The 19870-nt window shown below is 42.9% G+C and overlaps 1 protein-coding gene across 1 annotated transcript in view; it reads left to right on the top strand.

Moving 5' to 3' along the window:
• fab1 (1-phosphatidylinositol 3-phosphate 5-kinase fab1) overlaps positions 1-19870 on the top strand; it is a 48573-nt gene that overhangs the window by 24903 nt on the left and 3800 nt on the right. Inside the window, 14 exon segments of the mRNA XM_028309451.1 lie at positions 885-1087; positions 2518-2636; positions 3210-3338; positions 4114-4236; positions 5822-5884; positions 5962-6009; positions 6951-7036; positions 9740-9855; positions 10445-10556; positions 11251-11419; positions 12123-12230; positions 13021-13140; positions 14225-14401; positions 17551-17706. Coding sequence (XP_028165252.1) covers positions 885-1087; positions 2518-2636; positions 3210-3338; positions 4114-4236; positions 5822-5884; positions 5962-6009; positions 6951-7036; positions 9740-9855; positions 10445-10556; positions 11251-11419; positions 12123-12230; positions 13021-13140; positions 14225-14401; positions 17551-17706 — 1729 coding nt within the window.

Here is a 19870-nt window from a genome sequence, read left to right as displayed (position 1 = left end):
AAACTGAGGTACTTGCTTACAATGATTAAATCTGTCGTCCGGCGGAGCGCGGCGCAGTGTGATAATCGCCTTAACTATCTTCGTTTTCGGGAGGTATTTGAATGAATAGTTTAGATGTTCCAATTATTACTAACATAGGTTAAGTCCTTTATAACTAACAAATAATGAGTCATGTTACTTGAATAAATAAATTATATTATTATTATATATTATTATTATTTAACCGCAATTTCACTTGACGTTGATTCACTTGTAGATGCAATCTTTGCTTAACTTGCTTATATTGCTTCCACCGGGAAGCATTGATAGGCATTGAGAAAAGAACAAATCGCTTTGAGCGCAAGTCAAATTTCGGGATGGCACGCTAACTTACCTTTGATTTTACGAACAAAGGTCACGTCGCCTATCTTTTTCAAAATCCTATTGTTTTATTTTCGATACTGACAAGCGTGCGTGTCGCTAAAGGAATAAGCGACGAAGTGTTTAGCGTGGGCCCAAAATGAAAAAAAAAATCATAAATTTTTTATTCGTTAACAAACCAACTTTTACAAAAATTGTGGTGACATACCTAGTAAGTAAAAGTATACCTGTATCAGGTAGTCACCGCCCATTCAGACAGTGCTAATTTTGGGTAAGTTTAACAAAAAAAAAAAAAAAGGTTGTAACTGGGGTATTGTCTGTCGTTTGCGGTGTTTCCGGACGGATACGACCTGCAAGCTCTTAAGAGGAGAGCGTATCTTCACCTTACAGGCCGGCAACGCACNACGCACCTGTATCGCCCCTGGGACTGCGGGTGTCTATGGGCGACGGTAACCACTTACCATCAGGTGACCCGTCTGCTCGTTTGCCTCCTGTTACATAAAAAAAAAAATTGTTTTTGCTAGGTGATGTTCTGGTCGCGCTGCGAGTATTGCGGCGCAACCGGGCGCGCGCGCCGCCTCTCCCGCGCGGCGCTGTCGCTGTCTCTCGCGTGCTACGTGCGCGCGCGCGCGTCGGCCGCCCGCTACGTGCGCGCGCGCCTGTGCCGCCACGCGCTGCACACGCACGCGCACGCCTTCGCGCGCCGCCTCACCACGGCCAGCTTCAGGTGAAGCCCGGTCTGTGAGCACGTTACGTTACGTTTGCGAGATCGAATCAGAAATGAGGAGATCCGGAAGCGAACCAAAGTCGCTGACATAGCCCGACGGATTAGCAAGCTGAAGTGGCAATGAGCAGGGCACATAGTACGCAGAACTGACGGCCGATGGGGCAGAAAGGTTCTGGAATGAGGCCGCGTACCGGAAAACGCAGCGTGGGACGTCCTCCTACAAGGTGGACCGACGACATCGTAAAAGTAGCAGGGAGGGGCTGGACGCAGGCCGCTACCAATCGATCAACATGGAAAGCATTGGGGGAAGTCTGTGTTCAGCAGTAGACGTCCTATGGCTGAAGATGATGATGATGATGAGCACGTAGAATTTTGTCCAATGACCCCTAGCTACCCATCCTTATCGCTCGCGCGTAATTATATTGCTGTCGCGACTGTGCGACTGGCACTTGCAGTGTGTGTGCGAGCGCGATAGCAACATAATTACATGCGAGCGATAAGGATGGGTAGCTTGGGGTCATTGGACAAAATTCTAAGTGCTCACAGACCAGACTTTAGTGTAGCGCGGGGTCACCTATAGCGCTGGGTCACCTATAGCGCGGGGTCGCCTATACAGCGGGGTCGCCTATACAGCGGGGTCGCCGGTAGCGCGGCGTTCTCTCCCTCGCGTGCTACGAATGCAAGCGATCGTGAGGTTGACCACGGCCAGCTTCAGGTGTGTAGCGCGCCGTCTCCCTCGCACCGCATTTCGCTGTCGCTGGTGTGCTACGTGTAGCGTGGGTGTTATAATGTAGCGCAGTACTGTGCTGTAGCGTAGGTATCATGCTGTATCGCGGCGCTGTACTGTACTGTAGAGCAGGTGTGGTGCTGTAGCGCGGCGCTGTACTGTACTGTAGCGCGGGTGTGGTACTGTAGCACGGCGCTGTACTGCGCTGTAGTGCGGGTATCGTACTGTAGCGCGGCGCTGTACTGTGCTGTCTGTAATGCGGGTATCGTATTGTAGCGCGGCACTGTACTGTGCTGTAGCGCGGGTATCGTACTGTAGCGCGGCGCTGTACTGTGCTATAGTGCGGGTATTGTATTATAGCGCGGCGCTGTACTGTGATGTATCATGCTAAACTACATAAAACCCTTTTGAATTTAGTTCTAACAGCCATAAATTGTTTATCCTAACGGAGACAACCATATTTTCCTATTCATATTTATGTCACCACACTTTATTTTAGTGAAATCTTCAAAAAATTAAGTTCCGAAAGTCTTGAAATGCGATTAGCACTATTTATGAGAAAAACTATCTGGTAGCATACTTGTAAGTGTAAATACTCGTAACAAAGTTTGTTGCTCAATCAAATACATATTACCATTCCTCCCAGATAAAAGACAATCCCTTCCAGCCTTTGTATTCATAAAAAAAACTGTGTTCTCTACAGATATAGCAAAATATCGTACTACGATATCCAACTGCCGCCTGAGGTGATATCCACTAAGTATGATACTAAGAAGATGCGCGAGGCGTTGATTCACCAGCTCAACGAACTTATGCTCAAAGGTAGGGAAATATTTTTATGTGCATTTTTTCTGCATGTTACCATCAATATTTTCACATTCTTAGTCGCCTGTCATGATAATTATCTTCTTTCCTATTTTTCTTCGTGTATTTGTAGACTTGACTGTTAACCAAATACATATAAAAATCTGTGCAAGATAAACTCACCATACCTGTGCGATGGTTTTCTTTTTTGTCTTGTAGTGCCATTAACTTTCCCGCTTCAAACTTCAAGATATTTTGCGGGACTACCCTTTCATGTTAAAGCCTGGTCCGTGAGCACGTAGAATCCCGTCCAATTACCCCAAGCTACCCATCCTTATCGCTCACGCGTAATTATATTGCTATCGCGACTGTGCGACGCGCGCCCGCAGTGAGTGTGCGAGAGCGACAGCAACATAATTACGTGCGAGCGACAAGGATGGGCAGCTTGGGGTCATTGGACGGGATTCTACGTGCTCACGGACCAGGCTTTAGACATATGAAATTTTACTAATTACCTACTACATATTTTTTTTGGAAAAAAGAAATTTGTATTATTACAGTAGGTATGTATTTATATTTACTTTTGTACAGGGCACGAAACGTTCAGCGCGCTGACAGACAGCGAGGCTGAGAAAGACAGCCAGAACTTCAAGCAGCACATGGATCAAATACATCTCGCGTTGACTTCCGCTACACTAAGTGAGCACACCACTTTGGCTGGTGAGTACACAGCGAGTTTCCTCCTACTTTATTGTGAAGACAGATAAAGTTAATTGGAGCTAATTAAATAATAAAGTTATACCGGAATGGGGAAACCATCTTGCTAAGATGTACATGGTGGAATTTTGTAGTTCCACCTGGAGGGAAAGTACTCTTAATACTGTAGATAGAAAATTTTTCTCAGAAAACATTCCTTTATTTTTGAAAAGAAATAGAACTGCATTGGAAGATTTCCGATTTTTTTGCCTACCCTGTATAACTTACTTTGGGGAGGGCCTTAAAGTTAATCGGAGCTAAGTAAATAATAAAATTATAGCTGAATGGGAAAACCATCTTAGCTTTACCATACCTTATTCTAAAGTCTGGCTTTCACGACAAAGGGATAAACTCAATATTACGAAATGAAAAAACCACTTTAGCTGGCAAGTACCACCACATCATAATCTCAGCCATAGGACGTCCACTGCTGAACATAGGCCTTCCCCGACGCTTTCCATGTTGCCCGGTTGGTAGCGGCCTGCGTCCAGCGCCTTCCTGCTACCTTTACGATGTCGTCGGTCCACCTTGTGGGTTTCATGCTGCGTGTTCCGGTACGCGGCCTCCATTCCAGAACCTTGCTGCATCTGCCGCACTACTACGGTGAATCGCTATTTATATGAAGTTCACACGATTTTTTAGTTTTGTAACAGATAAAATGTTTACTTAGAGGAAAGTCAAGTCTTCTTCTTTCCTTCTACATAAATCATAATATTTTAATACTGAATATTTGATATAGGTGTGGTGCGAAGCCTTTGGAGTGTGTCTGACCGCATCATTTCGGGCGAAAAGATGCTCCGCGACGCTCAGGACCGCTGGGCCGCGCCTCCGCCGAGACACAAGCCAGCGCAGGATACCGCTGGTAAGTTACAATGAGAGCCAGTGTTGGAATTCGTACTAAAATTATAGTATTTGTACTATTATAATAAAAAAAATAATAATAATAAAATCTTTATTTCATTACCAGCGGAATTGCTTATAATTAATAGTGATCGATGCCTCCTTTTAAGCTTAAAGAAGCCTGTGCCAGGAGACATCGCTCTTCCTTGGAATATTATGTGTGCGTAAATACAATTCAATAGGTACTTATACAAAAATAAAAGTAAGCACTAATACTACATAATATCAAGTAGGTATACTAAGTAACATATCTGTAGTAACAAAGTAAGGGGGATGGCGCGCGCGGAGTGAGTGAGTGTATGTGTGAGTGAGTGTGTGTGTGTGAGTGTATGTGTGAATGTGTACATGTGTGTTTTATTTTTATTTATATTTTATTAGTTACTATTATTTCATAGTAAATACTATATACTATCCTAATTACGAGATAGTACGAGATAATACTATATTTTATTATTCCGTTCCATTTATCCTTATTTTAAGCTAAAATTTTACATTTGGCAACTTATTTATGAGGAAATTGCTGAAATGGTGATCAACATTCCATAGACAATATACTATTCTCAACCATTCTTAGATTCATATTTTTATTTAAATACTTTTTGCTATGAGAACTGGACCAATAACATTTTTATTAAAGGTTTCTTTATTCGATTAAACTTTACTTTTTTATTTAAATCCCTATTTACCTAACGTACTATATTTTTCAAGAAATACATTTTTTTTATTTTCCATAGACAATAATTTTCGAAGAGCGCAATTCCAACACTGACTGACACAACTATCGTTTTAGCGCTCACCAGTTAGCGCCACTGTAGAGTAAGGTCCTGTCACTTGCTAGTAGCGAGGACAGTGGCACCAACTGGTGAGCGCCAAAGTGGTAGGAGGACTATCGCATTTGCACTCATCAAGATGGCGCCACTGTAGAGTAAGGTCCTGTCAATCGCCAGGGGTGCCAACTGTTAAGTATAAAAACGATAGCCCTCATTACGATATTTTAAAGCGCGTGTTTTGCCCCTACACAATCAACAAAAACCTGTCAACATTCAACAAAATTGTCTACACAAAACATTGTTTCACTACGTGATTTCCACCGGGCATGGAAAGCAAAAACATTGTTGATGCAAACAAAAATGTGTAGTGTAATGCTTTTGTAGACAGTTTTGTTGAATGTTGGCAATGTTTTGTTGATTGTGTAGGGCAAAATATGCGCTGGAAGCCCGGCTTAAAATTTAAAAATTCAATGATTGAATCATTTTTAATTCTTGCGTGCTTTTATAACTTTTTTTATGCGGTATTTGACCTGACAATCGCACCTGATGTTAAGTGACTTATCATCATTTACTTACCATCTATGCAGACTTTAATAATAATGGTGTACATTTTCATGCTTAGTGTTTATTTATTTTAAGTTCTTCACCCTTTTAGTCTTTGTTTTTGTCCAAGTTCCAATCGATTTCTATATCTGATGCAGCCACTCAATAATTCACTGATAATTAATTTACATGTAACAAGTTATAAATAAAATAAAAATAATTATATTTTTGCAGTTGAAGAAAAATCTGACGTGGAAGAGTCTACTACCAGTGACAGTGCTAACAATGACAGCTCGGGTATGTTACACAGAAATAAATACATTTTATACCAAATATTAAGTAATTTTTGAACAGTTTCCAACTATTTTATTTAGGGACGACCTATGTTTTTGCTTCAGATAACACGTCTAAGGAAAATACAGGTACGGAACGTGAAGTGCTCTTCGGATGGATGTAATTTGCACTATGTAGTTAGAATTAACACAATCTAGCACAGTGGTTTCTGGTGTCTGTGTTGTAGTAATATGTCCGCATGAACGTAGATTAGAATACTAATATTGATAACGCCAAACAGTTTAATTTTATTTACAAGATGATGGGGCTCTTTTAAAGTGTACCACCGCAGTGTAATCGACAAACAGCACCATCTAGTAGTGGTTTTCTTCCAACGTTTATGGGTCTTCTAAAAACAATTTTAAATGTTACAGTTATCTGTATCTGTAGTTAGATGTGTCTATGCTGTGCTGTTTGGGAAATAACAATTAGCAAATTATAGACATTTAGTAACATTTTAATATTTAATAACAAAACCTAGTGGACATAACACATCTCGCTCCGCTAAGGCTACATAAAAAAAACTACACACTTTGTTTAGAATTCGGTACTCAAGGGAACGCTACTAGTTTTAAAGAAGTAGATATTTATGGCACACCCAAAACGAAGATGGTTTCTTTTCTTTTTTTGCATGAGGTTTTGTTTTTCATGATGATGAAAATTTCTTATAGAACTTTTCACCGACTGAATGTTCTATGCTCTTCTGTTTCTATCTAATTTATTTTTGAACCTAGCTTTTTTACTAGTAATGGCTAAATAAAGAATCAACTTAATTTAATGACAATTGTTATTAATTAACTCAATTTAATCTAGAGAAACGTTTTTTTAGGAACGGGTGTAATGTAATCAACATTTAATCATAGATTTAGTGCCTAATTAGATTAACTTGGATTAACTCTTCTAACTATAATTAATTTCTACTGACCCTCAACCTAAAACAATTCAAAAACTGTAATTCTTCATTATGGTCAGGTAAGATCGCGAGGTTTTAACGTAAATAGTGTTAAAAACTTTGTTTTTGGATTTCTAGGCGAGGAAGACGAGGAAAAAGGCGACAAGAAAACAGTTAGACAGATTCTGTCGCAATTGCTATCCAACAACCAGCCTTCCCACCAGGCAAGTTACAATAGAATTTATTTATTAGTCACCTAGATTAACTCACACTTTAATGGAAGGCGCCAATCGGCAATGAGGACTACCGCATTTGCGTTCACCAGTTGGCGCCACTATAAGAATAGAATAGAAAAACCTTTATTTGACACGTAAACACAAATGAAAATAAACAAAAAAAAACATTAAACACACTTAACATAGTATCTCGTGCCAAAAAGGCGCCCGCTCAGTATTAATCGAAACACTCGTGCACGCGTGCCTCGACACTGGTTTTCAGCGGGTACCTATAAGTATGGTCCTGCTACGCGCTAGTGACTAAGGCAGTGGCGTCAGCTCTTAAGTGGTGAAGCGGTTGGAGGACTATCAGTTGTGTCCTTGCCAGAAAGACGCCATGCACTGTAGAGTAAGAACCTGTACTGTAAACCTTTCCAAAGCATTTGTACAAACATACGCACAAACATCATGACACTGTCTCATCATCATCATCATCATCTCAGCCATAGGACGTCCACTGCTGAACATAGGCCTCCCCCAATGCTTTCCATGTTGCCCGGTTGGTAGCGGCCTGCGTCCAGCGCATTCCTGCTACCTTTATGATGTCGTCGGTCTACCTTGTGGGTGGGCGTCCCACGCTGCGTTTTCCGGTACGCGGCCTCCACTCCAGAACCTTACTGCCCCATCGGCCGTCAGTTCTGCGTACTATGTGCCCTGCTCATTGCCACTTCAGCTTGCATGATACTGTCTGTGACGGACGGACAGAAGTGATGACATTTATCAACGATAGCAGCCCGACGCGAAGTACCGTATTTGTGGTGTCAAGCCCCAGTAGGGGGAGATGAGAAGGGACATGGATCAGAGAAATTTGTAGGGAGTCAAGCAAAGCGCCCCACTATGGAGCGAAATTGCGATTTATGGACATAGCGATTTTTTTCACAATTTCTATTTGAAAAAAATACCTATCGATAGGTTACGTTATTCTGATGAATAAATGCTGCACAAGTTTTTCTCTAAAACCAATAGTTTGACTGGAAAAAAATATTTTTCATTTTCGTTGTATGGAATGAAACATAAAGTGGTCGATTTCGACTAAGATTTGACAGATCTTGCTTTGAAACTACTTGAGCCTTGTTCTATGGCTTGTTGACTGTAATCCTACGCTATCAGCGCGCATCCAAAGTTGCCCGTTCACAAGTTATGAGGTTCTGAAAAATTAAAAAAAAGTAAGTAAAAGTGACTTTTTTTTTGAAATATCTTTAAAGATTTAACAAAAATATAAAGATTTTATACGTTAATAATGTAAATTAACCTTAAATTACTGCTAAAAACACATTTTAATAAACTTAAAAGGAATTAAATCAGCGATTTTTTTTTCACAATTTCTGTTTAAAAAAAATACCTATCGATAGGGTATGTTATTCTGATGAATAAATATTATGAACGTTTTTCTCTAAAACCAATAGTTTGGCTGGAAAAAAATATTTTCCATTTTCGTTGTATGGAATGAAACATAAAGTGGTCGATTTCGACTAAGCCTTGACAGATTTTGCTTTGAAACTACTTGAGCCTTGTTCTATGGCTTGTTGACTATAATCCTAGACTAACAGCGCGCGCACAAAGTTGCCCGTTCAGAAGTTATGAGGTTCCGAAAAATGAAAATTAAAGTAAGTAAAATTGACTTTTCTTTAGATAAGACGACAAGAGAAAGGTTAATTACATTACTAAAGTATATAATTTTCATGTTTTAGTTGAATCTTTAAAGATTTATACCCAAAAAAAGATACTTTTACTTACTTTAATTTTCATTTTTTGGAACCTCATAACTTCTGAACGGGCAACTTTGGGCGCGCGCTGTTTTTGCAGGATTATAGTCAACAAGCCATAGAACAAGGCTCAAGTAGTTTCAAAGCAAAATCTGTCAAGGCTTAGTCGAAATCGACCACTTTATGTTTCATTCCATACAACGAAAATGGAAAATATTTTTTTCCAGCCAAACTATTGGTTTTAGAGAAAAACGTTCATAATATTTATTCATCAGAATAACATACCCTATCGACAGGTATTTTTTTTAAACAGAAATTGTGAAAAAAAAATCGCTGATTTAATTCCTTTTAAGTTTATTAAAATGTGTTTTTAGCAGTAATTTAAGGTTAATTTACATTATTAACGTATAAAATCTTTATATTTTTGTTAAATCTTTAAAGATATTCCAAAAAAAAGTCACTTTTACTTACTTTTTTAAAATTTTTCACAACCTCATAACTTGTGAACGGGCCAACTTTGGACGCGCGCTGATAGCGTAGGATTACAGTCAACAAGCCATAGAACAAGGCTCAAGTAGTTTCAAAGCAAGATCTGTCAAGGCTTAGTCGAAATCGACCACTTTATGTTTCATTTCATACAAAGAAAATGGAAAATATTTTTTTCCAGTCAAACTATTGGTTTTAGAGAAAAACTTGTGCAGCATTTATTCATCAGAATAACGTTACCTATCGATAGGTATTTTTTTCAAATAGAAATTGTGAAAAAAATCGCTATGTCCATAAATCGCAATTTCGCTCCATAGTGCGCCCGGGGAAAAGATCCCAGAGCAAGTACCCGCGCGCTCTCCCGAGATTCGGTTCGTACGCCGTGAGGCAGGAAGAACCATGGCTGGTGGTGGGTTTGTCTGTGACGGAATTATTAATTAATGTTTGTTTCTCTCTTCAGGTGGGCATGATCATCTCATCAGGCGTTATTCCTGTAGTGGTACTGGCGGGAGAGATCGGTTCCGTCATCGCCGCCACTCTCGCCTCCGTTACATACCAGCGACACCAATCGCAAAGGTAAGCGGCCGAGTGTCCCTTGAGAGGGACGTCCCTAGATTTAATGCCTGGACACACGGAACAATGAGGGCTATCGTCTTTATACTTAACAGTTGGCACCCCTGGCGATTGACAGGACCTTACTCTACAGTGGCGCCATCTTGATGAGTGCAAATGCGATAGTCCTCCTACCACTTTAGCACTCACCAGTTGGTGCCACTGTCTTCGCTACTAGCAAGTGACAGGACCTTACTCTACAGTGGCGCTAACTGGTGAGCGCTAAAACGATAGCCCTCATTGGAATTGGTATTTTTTTCCAGAGTAGATGTCCGAAAGATCGTGTATTTATTTGAGGAATATCTTAGTCAAAATATAGTTATTTTTATGATACTTACATTATTTTAATTTCTCACTACTGTATAGGAATCCTACCCCACAATTTTACTTTGAGTGGAACGCCAAATGTCCTGATTTCTCTCTAACTTTCTAAGTATGTTGCTCGCTGCTCCGCTTAACTAATCAAAATGTTGTAAATTAATCCGTTTTCTGGTAATCTTTCTTGTTTACAAATACAAAGATTTCATTAAATAGTGTTTTTTATTTATTTCAGTACACAAGGCGAAACAGAGGAAACGGAAAATGCTGCCAACTCAAAAGATAAAACTGACGGTGATAAAGCTAAAGCAGCGAAATCGAACGACCATATTGAAGTTTTGCTGAAGGTAAATTGAACTGAACTGTTTTTTATTGTACTCGTATTGTGAGTCTCTATTGCGATAAGTTCATAGTTTCATGTATTCACAATCCATCCAAACACTTCGGATCTACGGAGTTGCTAATTTATTACAAAGGGGATAAATACATTTTTGTGGCATATTCACATGTCTGCCATTTCAATATTTTCTTTAAGTTTCCGATTAAACGATATTGATATAGATTAAACAAACTAAAAGTTATAAGTTCTCGGCATCAGCCGATATATTGTACATGTCATATACAGGGTGACTTTGTTATCAGTATTGAAATTTTTTTAATAAGCTCTTTAGAACAATTTAACGATACAACTTTATCGTAATTATTTTTAATCGTGGTATTTTTCGCAAAAAATAATATTGAAAGTCTAATTCGCGGGTGCCCATATCTTAAGTTTTAAAGTTTATTGCTTATTTCCGCTCACCATTATGTCTATTAAGCTTTGCAGTTAACTATGTGTACGTATTTTTCCATGAACGAAGCAAATTTTCCACGTGAGTCAATTTGAAAACCGCGCGCAGCGGATGAAGATAATTAAATATGGAGAAAAAAGTTTTGTTTTCTTAACGTAAATCAATTAAGTTACTGATTCTGAGTCGATCCTGAAAATTTGGATACTGATACAAAAATCACCCTGTATATTTTTCTATTCCATCCCCTCAGGACGGTCTGCTATGCCGCGTGTACTACGCGCAGCAATTCCAGCGACTACGGCACATGCTACTCGCTCCACTATCCAGCAACCCGCACATCACTGATGAATTCGCAAATACTAGTGAACACACCGCCGGGGATAACAAGAAGTGCTGCTGCGAGAATAAGGAGAAAGATAGTGAGTATAATCATCATCATCATTCCAGCCACAGGACGTCCACTGCTGAACACAGGCCTACCCAAATGATTTCCACAATGGCCGGTTGGTGGCGGCCTGCATCCAGCGCCTTCCCGCTACCTTTATGAGGTGAGTATAATGAAAATCAAAATTTTCTTCATTTGTTTAGACTAATTAAATTAGTACTTGCAAATCGTCAAATGCTCCTAAGGAGCCTATATATGTCTCATTCTTTTTTTGCCCTACCAGCGCTTCGAGACAAACATTTGGCAAGTGCTGAGAAGTCGTCATTTGGCAAGTAATGCCGGTTGCAGACCAAGAACTAAGTTAGTCGGACTCGCGTGTCTGATGCAGTTGGCTCTGCCGAGCTAAGATTCGTGTCATGATAAAGTTTGTCAACAATTTTAAACCACTTTATGAGCTTGGAGTACATATTCGATAAAAAATATCGTGGTGGGCCATCTTGGGCCTAGAGGTGGCGGTACATAATGCTACTTGAATCGATCGGCTTTGTCGTTCAACAAATACTGTCAAATCATCTAATACACCAACTCGAATAAATATAGATGTATTCAACTAGTGGGATCCAACCACAAATGGTATGCTACATCAAACGGTACAACTTAAAATCAATGTAGCACGCGCCCACACCTTATAAGCATAATGCATATTTTTAACGCGCTCACCATTCGACACTTCGCAGACAAGAGCTTGTGTGAGATCGAGGAAGGCTTCATCCGCTCGCTGGCGCACTGCGTGCCGTGGGCTGCCAAGGGCGGCAAGTCGGGCTCCACCTTTTGTAAGACTAAGGGTGAGTTTGTAATGCTATTTCATTTATATTATATTACTTATATTCTAGTTATAAGACTTTGTCTGTGACGCCAATGAAGCGCATAAGCTGAGTTGAAAAACATCCAGGACTGTAAAAGTTAATTAAAATTACGCAAATAACGTCTGTATGTGTACGACATAATTATTTACTACGGCACATATTATATCACGTTTTCTCTCGCACTCACACTGTTATGGGTGACGTCACACAGAGGCAGGCATAGCGTTGTTTTTAATACGTAATAATTAATGAAATATTGGTGACTGCAGTGGCGGCGTAAGGCGTGGGCGACGTGGGCCACCGCCTACGGCCTCGCGGTACAAGGGGCCTCGCGCCTCAAAAAATTTTTTTTAAATATTAATCTAATTTGTATTTTTATGAATAAAAACTTGTCAGTGTTCATTGTTTTTTTATTATTACTTTTTTTATAATTCAGTTCGCCACAGAACAAGGCCTCGCGAAATCTGTCTTGCCCACATCAAATTTAGGTCTTGCCCCGCCACTGGGTGACTGTACATCAGCGCATTTCTGTTTCAAAAATTACTTATGGCCTCGCCTGCCACGAGTCTTTGCGCGAGTATAGTCGTTTAATTGTTCAAAAACGTTATAATAGTATGTTTTTTATGGAAAATAATTTATAAATACGAATTAAAAGTCCCGTTTGTGTTTGTTTGAGACATTGATTTTTTTTTCTCCTGTGATCGCTATTTTGTCCCATCGAAAATTCTTCGCGTTCAACTTACTCAAACCGTAATTACTCAATGAACAGACGACCGCTACGTGCTGAAGGAGATGACGAAGCCGGAGTGGCAGCAGTTCCTCGAGTTCGCGCCGCACTACTTCAACTACGTCATCAACTGCCACCAGAACCAACAGCCTAGCCTCTTAGGTGAGTGACGTACCGCACCGTCATAGTGAATTATCTTTCAAAGCTTCAAACCCGCAAACTCGTTGGTAAATATTTATAACTAGCTTTTGCCCGCGGCTTCACCTCGCGTGAAATTTAGTGTCACAGATCGGCATAAATTATAGCCTATATGTTAATCTGGATTACAAACAATAATACTGTAAAGTTTCAAGAAAATCCGTTCAGTAGTTTTTGTGTGAAAGAGTTACAAACATCCAGACATCCAAACTTTCGCATTTATAATATTAGTAGGATAACGTCTGGCAATACCAAGATGACGCCTATGCACTATGGCACTTATTTAATTCATAATAACGTCTGGCAATACCAAGATGAGGCCTATGCTTTATTGCATCTAATTACAACGTTTTTTTTCCCAAAGTTTTGTTTTCTCCGCAATAAATTAATTACTTGCAACTTAGTTTCGGTGTATGGACCTTAACCTCAACATTGTTCACTCTTCATCTGTAAACTAAAATTGATTGATAACATTAAAATTGTTTTCCGACCTAGTTTCATGAACTAATTTAATGTATTATTAAATCACCTGCCGAATTGTTAGAGCCACGCACGCGATCCATGTCAAATAATGTAAAGCCCGGTCTGTGAGCAACATGATTACGCGCGAGCGATAAGGATGGGTAGCTTGGGGTCATTGGACAAATTTCTACGTGCTCGCAGGCCAGACTATAGTTCATGACACCCAAACTGGCAAAAAAGTTGACAACGCACCCTTATTCCAGTTGGAACAAAGACTTGTTGCGAACTTTTTGGCTATTTTTGGTGTCACGAACTATTTGACGCTGTACCCGCGCAAGTTTTAGAGTACGCTACGCTAAGAGTAGGCGCACACCGTTGATTTTTAGTTGGCCGATAGTTGTGCCCGATTTTAAATTGTATGAAGAATCGGCCAAATCGAATCGGCGTAGTGTGCGCACTCCCATACATGCCCATACTGATCAACTGCCCGACTAAACTATCGGCCGACGAAAAATCAACGGTGTGCGCCTACTCTTAGCGTAGGCCCTGTACTGATTCCTCCAATAATCTTATTGTTTGTTTTCAGCTCGTATCCTAGGCGTGTACAGTGTAGGCGGAGCGGGAAACGGGATCCTCGTAATGGAGAACATCTGGTACGGCTGCGCGGCCGCGCGACGCTTCGACCTCAAGGGATCGTCCCGCCATCGCCTCGCCGCCGATACGCAACCGCTGGCTGTGCTTATGGACGAAAACCTGCTTAACTGTGAGTCTTTATGGTGTGGGAATAGAGATCAAGTTCGCCTGGTAGGAGAACCTACTCAAACGTGAGTTCTTACGGCGCAAGGAACAGAGCTTAAGCACAAAATATAACAGAAGGTAAACTCATGTATGTACCTCGTTTTGCATACCTCTNTTTATAACCCAGAATAACATATAGGCTATAATTTATGACGATCTGTGACAAACTGAATTTCACGCGGGTGAAGCCGCGGGCAAAAGCTAGTTATCCAATAATTCATAAAACCTCTCTAAAACAATTCGATATTCCTAATAATTGAGTTGGCTTTCAACTTCAATTGAAATTCAAATAAATAACTTACTTACCTCCCCGAATCAACTGGTAATTTAAAAAATGAAAATTCAGTATTTAATGATGAGTTTAAGCAACCAAATACCGAACAATTATAATACGACTTTTTCTGTTCACTCATTTTCGTCAATTTCGCAAAACAAAATAATATCACAGGCGGTTGACCGGCGCGTGACTCAAGCGAACCACAGCGAACGTGTGGCGAACGTCTGTCGCGCCACGTCGCGCTCGCATTCGTCCAAGACAGTCTTGCTAGAGCGGTGTCTATGTGTGCGTGGCTCGAGCGCATTTAGTATGGAGTTTGTCTTCTGTTATATTTTGTGGCTTAAGTTTGCTCGAATGAAGATCCTGCTCGACCGTGAGTCTTTATTGCGCAGGGAATAGAGTTCAAGTTCGCCTGGCGTGACGCTTCGACCTCAAGGAATCTTCGCGCCTTATGCCTTATGGACGAGAACCTGCTCAACTGTAAGTCTTTACTGCGTAGGGAATAGAGCTCAAGTTTGCTTGGATGAAGACCCTGCTCGACCGTGAGTCCTTACGGCGCAAGGAATAGAGTTCAAGTTCGCTTGGCGTGACGCTTCGACCTCAAGGGATCGTCCCGCCATCGCCTCGCCGCCGATACGCAGCCGCTGGCTGTGCTTATGGACGAGAACCTGCTCAACTGTGAGTCCTTCGTTCGTTCGCTTCAGCCAAATGACGTCCACTGCTGGACAAAGGCCTTCTAAGATTTCTACAACGACTGGTCCTGCGCCAACCGCATCCAGGTACCCTCACAAGATCGTCAGTCCACCTGGTTAGGGGCCTACCCACGCTAGATCTTCCGACCCATAATCGCCACTCGAGAATTTTTCTGCCCCATCGGTCGGTCATCAGCTCTGCGAGCTATGTGCCCCGCCCACTGCCACTTGATTTTTAGGATTCTGCGGGCTATGTCGGCCACTTTGGTTCTCCTGCGAATCTCCTCATTTCTGATTCAATCACCTTCGATCCTCGTAATGGAGAACATCTGGTACGGCTGCGCGGCCGCGCGACGCTTCGACCTCAAGGGATCGTCGCGCCATCGCCTCGCCGCCGATACGCAGCCGCTGGCTGTGCTTATGGACGAGAACTTGCTCAATCGTAAGTCCTTATGGTGCAGGAAATAGAGTTCAAGTTTGCTAGGATGAAGATCCTGTTCGACCGTGAATCTTTACGGCGCAAGGAATAGAGTTCAAGTTCGCCTGGCGTGACGCTTCGACCTCAAGGGATCTTCGCGCCATCGCCTCGCCGCCGATACGCAGCCGCTGGCTGTCCTCATGGACGAAAACCTGCTCAACTGTTACTCCTTCGTTCGTTCGCTTCAGCCAAATGACGTCCACTGCTGGACAAAGGCCTTCTAAGATTTCTACAACGACTGGTCCTGCGGCACCCGCATCCAGGCACCCTCACAAGATCGTCAGTCCACCTGGTTAGGGGCCTACCCACGCTAGGTCTTCCGACCCGTAATCGCCACTCGATAATTTTTCTGCCCCATCGGTCGGTCATCAGCTCTGCGAGCTATGTGCCCCGCCCACTGCCACTTGATTTTTAGGATTCTGCGGGCTATGTCGGCCACTTTGGTTCTCCTGCGAATCTCCTCATTTCTGATTCAATCACCTTCGATCCTCGTAATGGAGAACATCTGGTACGGCTGCGCGGCCGCGCGACGCTTCGACCTCAAGGGATCGTCCCGCCATCGCCTCGCCGCCGATACGCAGCCGTTGGCTGTGCTTATGGACGAAAACCTGCTCAACTGTGAGTCTTTATGGTGCAGGGAATAGAGCTCAAGGTCGCCTGGCTGGAGAACCTACTCGAACGTGAGTTCTTACGGCGCAGGGAATAGAGCTCAAGTTTGCTTGGATGAAGATTCTGCTAGACCGTGAGTCTTTACGGCGCAAGGAATAGAGTTCAAGTTCGCCTGGCGTGACGCTTCGAACTCAAGGGATCGTCCCGCCATCGCCTCGCCGCCGATACGCAGCCGCTGGCTGTACTTATGGATGAAAACCTGCTTAACTGTAAGTCTTTATGGTGCAGGGAATAGAGCTCAAGTTTGCTTAGCTGAAGCCCCTGCTCGACCGTGAGTCCTTACGGCGCATGAAAAAGCGCTTAAGGTCGCCTGGCTGAAGAACCTGCTAATAAGTTAGCCTGGTTGTGCTCATGGACGAGAACCTGCTCAACTGTGAGTCCTTATGGTGCAGGGAATAGAGCTCAATGTCGCCTGGCTGTAATCAAAGTCCTTACGGCGCATGAAATAGGGTTCAAGTTACGGCTGCGCGGGCGCACGACGCTTCGACCTCAAGGGATCTTGGCGCCATCGTCTTGCTGCCGATACCCAGCCTTTGGCTGTCCTCATGGACGAAAACCTGCTCAACGACTTGACCTCAAGGGATCCTCGCGCCATCGTATCGACTGTTTTGGCTCTAAGAAGAAAGATCGCGTTGTGTTTGGCAAAGACGTCAATATACTGACGTATTCACAAACGATGCTTGTTTAAGTGAAGCAGCAAATCGAATGCACAGCGTTGAATAGAGCTCTGTGGTTGGTTCGTGTGTCACTCTGTGCGTCCACGCGCACTGTGAGACATAGTAAGGCGGGTTTTAGAATCGCGCTGACCGCTCGCTGATCGTCGGCGCTGACAGATCAATATGTATGTAATTGAAGGGAACGTTTCTGAGTGACGCTGATCACTCGGCGCCGACGCTTCATACATTTCGGCTGTCAGCGCTGACGGTCAGCGTGACTAAAACCAGTCTTATTTTTGTGTATATGTGCGCGAGTCAATTAAGTTTTTGTTTTAATTCCAGTGCGCTGGGAGACGCAGCTGTACATAATGTCGCACGCGGGCGGCGTGCTGTGGGCGAGCGTGGAGCGCGACACCGCCTTCCTGGCCGCGCACTGCGTCATGGACTACTCGCTGCTGCTCGGCATCGACAACCGCACGCTCACGCTGGGCCTCATAGGTAACGCCAGTACAGACGCACAGTACCAGTACCTTCCTGGCCGCGCACTGCGTCATGGACTACTCGCTGCTGCTCGGCATCGACAACCGCACGCTCACGCTGGGCCTCATAGGTAACGCCAGTGCGACCGCATCAGCGCACTCCACCAGCACACGCGTGGCATAAGGAATCTGCCACCCCATTCGTGCGAGTTCGCAATCAGCTGAAAAATGCGACGATGCCTTCGCGCGCCGCCAAGAAGAAGATTACCTCGCAACAGCCCGGTATAACAATAAGCAATAGCTTCGCTTCGCTCTCCATCGAAAATGAGCATAAAGATGAACTGGAAAGGGAAGAAGATAATAACCTGGCTACTTCCACCTCACCCACCTCACCCAAACCCAAGAAAAGAAAAAGAAGCGTCGTATCTCCCAAAGCGACAGTTACCCAGCGTCAACCGAGAGTAACCACACAACCTATTCACATCCCTGACATAATTATAACGGACGTAAAGAAAATCAGCGATCCGGAATTCCTTAATAAAATTAGAAAACTAACCACAGAACACGGGGCAAGACACACCATGGCTCCTAACAAAAGAACGATCACGATCCGCGTATACACTGCGGATATAAGGAAGACAATTATAGACGAACTGAGGAATCTTGACGACGGGCTCCGCTTCATTGCACGCGTCCCTAAAGCCCAGCAAATCCACCACACGAAGGTTGTGCTCAACACGAATATCTACGATGAGACGAATGAGGCTTGCCTTGAAGAAATGGAGAGGTGCATCGGTGTGAGACCGCTCAAAATGAGGACTATCAAAGGTAACCTGCAGCTATTTATCTTCGATGGTGCCCACTCATACAATGAAATCGCCACGCTCATGAAAACAACAAAACACGCATACTTCGGGGCTTTTAGTATGAAGCCTCAGGAATACAATGATGACCCTAGGAGAGTAGTACAATGTAAGAGATGTTTCCTCTTTACGCATGCGACATCTGCGTGTCACGGCGAGAGGAAACACCCTACATCCACAATCCGAAACGAAGAAGGCGTAGAGATCCAAATATGTACATCATGCAAAAAACCTGGACATGGGGCCAACCAAGCTAAATGCGAGAAGTTCAAGAAGGCAGTGGACCGCCAAATGACACAACACGAAGAAAAAGTCAGGAAACAAAAAGAAATAGCTGAACGTAGATATGCAACAATGGGAAAGAGCCGGGAAAACGCCCTGCACTTGGACATAACCTCAACTTCACAATTTCCATCGCTGCCCACCAAACAGATACCCATATCACAATCTCAGTATCAGCCACCAAAGCAACAAAATGAACAAATAATTAAAGACAATAGCACAGACCCCCAATGGCAAGAGCTGCAAACAACCATGAAACAAATATTATATCAACTACAGCTACAGCATGAAATCCTCATCAAAATTCTCAGTAAAAAATCCGAGGTATCGATATCATAAATTGCGCATATTGCACCTCAATGCGCAAGGACTCCGACGCAAATTCCTTGAGCTCAAGTCTCTAGCCGACCGCTATAAACCACATATAATCGTGGTCAATGAGTGCCGCGTAGACTTTTCTAAAGTCCGCATGAACCTCCTGAACTACGATAGGATTACTCACTCGGTCGCACCGCATCTAACCACAGCCATGTACGTGATGCGAGAAATACGGTGGAGTCAGACCGATGTAACCCCAGGAACAGAGGAAACAGATCGCCTCATTGAAGGCGTCGCTATCAATCTCATTTATGATCACCAGACCGGGGCATCTATAAAGGTGAAGGGAATATACATACCGCACAGATCAGAACACATTGACACCAAAGCACTTAATGATGAGCTAGAAAATATTATAACCGAAGCTCCTAACATCACTATCGGGGACCTTAACCTTAAAATGACTACACTCAACCAGATGAGAGACGAAGGAGCAGGAATACTCGTTCGCGACCTCTGTAACTCCGACGTGTGCACCATACACCACACTGGCTTACCCTCGCGACCTAACAGTACGGGCTATGGTATCCTCGATGCGGCTATCTTCTCGCTCGATACACAAGATTTTGACACCATAACATGTCGACAAATAACATCGGTTGGCTCTGATCATATGCCCTGGCTACTGGATCTAAATATAGTAGTGGACGTAGAGAAAAC

This window comes from Ostrinia furnacalis, unplaced genomic scaffold, assembly GCF_004193835.3.
Source record: "Ostrinia furnacalis isolate ACB-3 unplaced genomic scaffold, ASM419383v2 OfSCF2797, whole genome shotgun sequence".
Lineage (NCBI taxonomy): Eukaryota > Metazoa > Arthropoda > Insecta > Lepidoptera > Crambidae > Ostrinia > Ostrinia furnacalis.
Note: the sequence above shows the minus strand (reverse complement) of the source record. Positions and strands in the feature narration are given on the sequence as shown.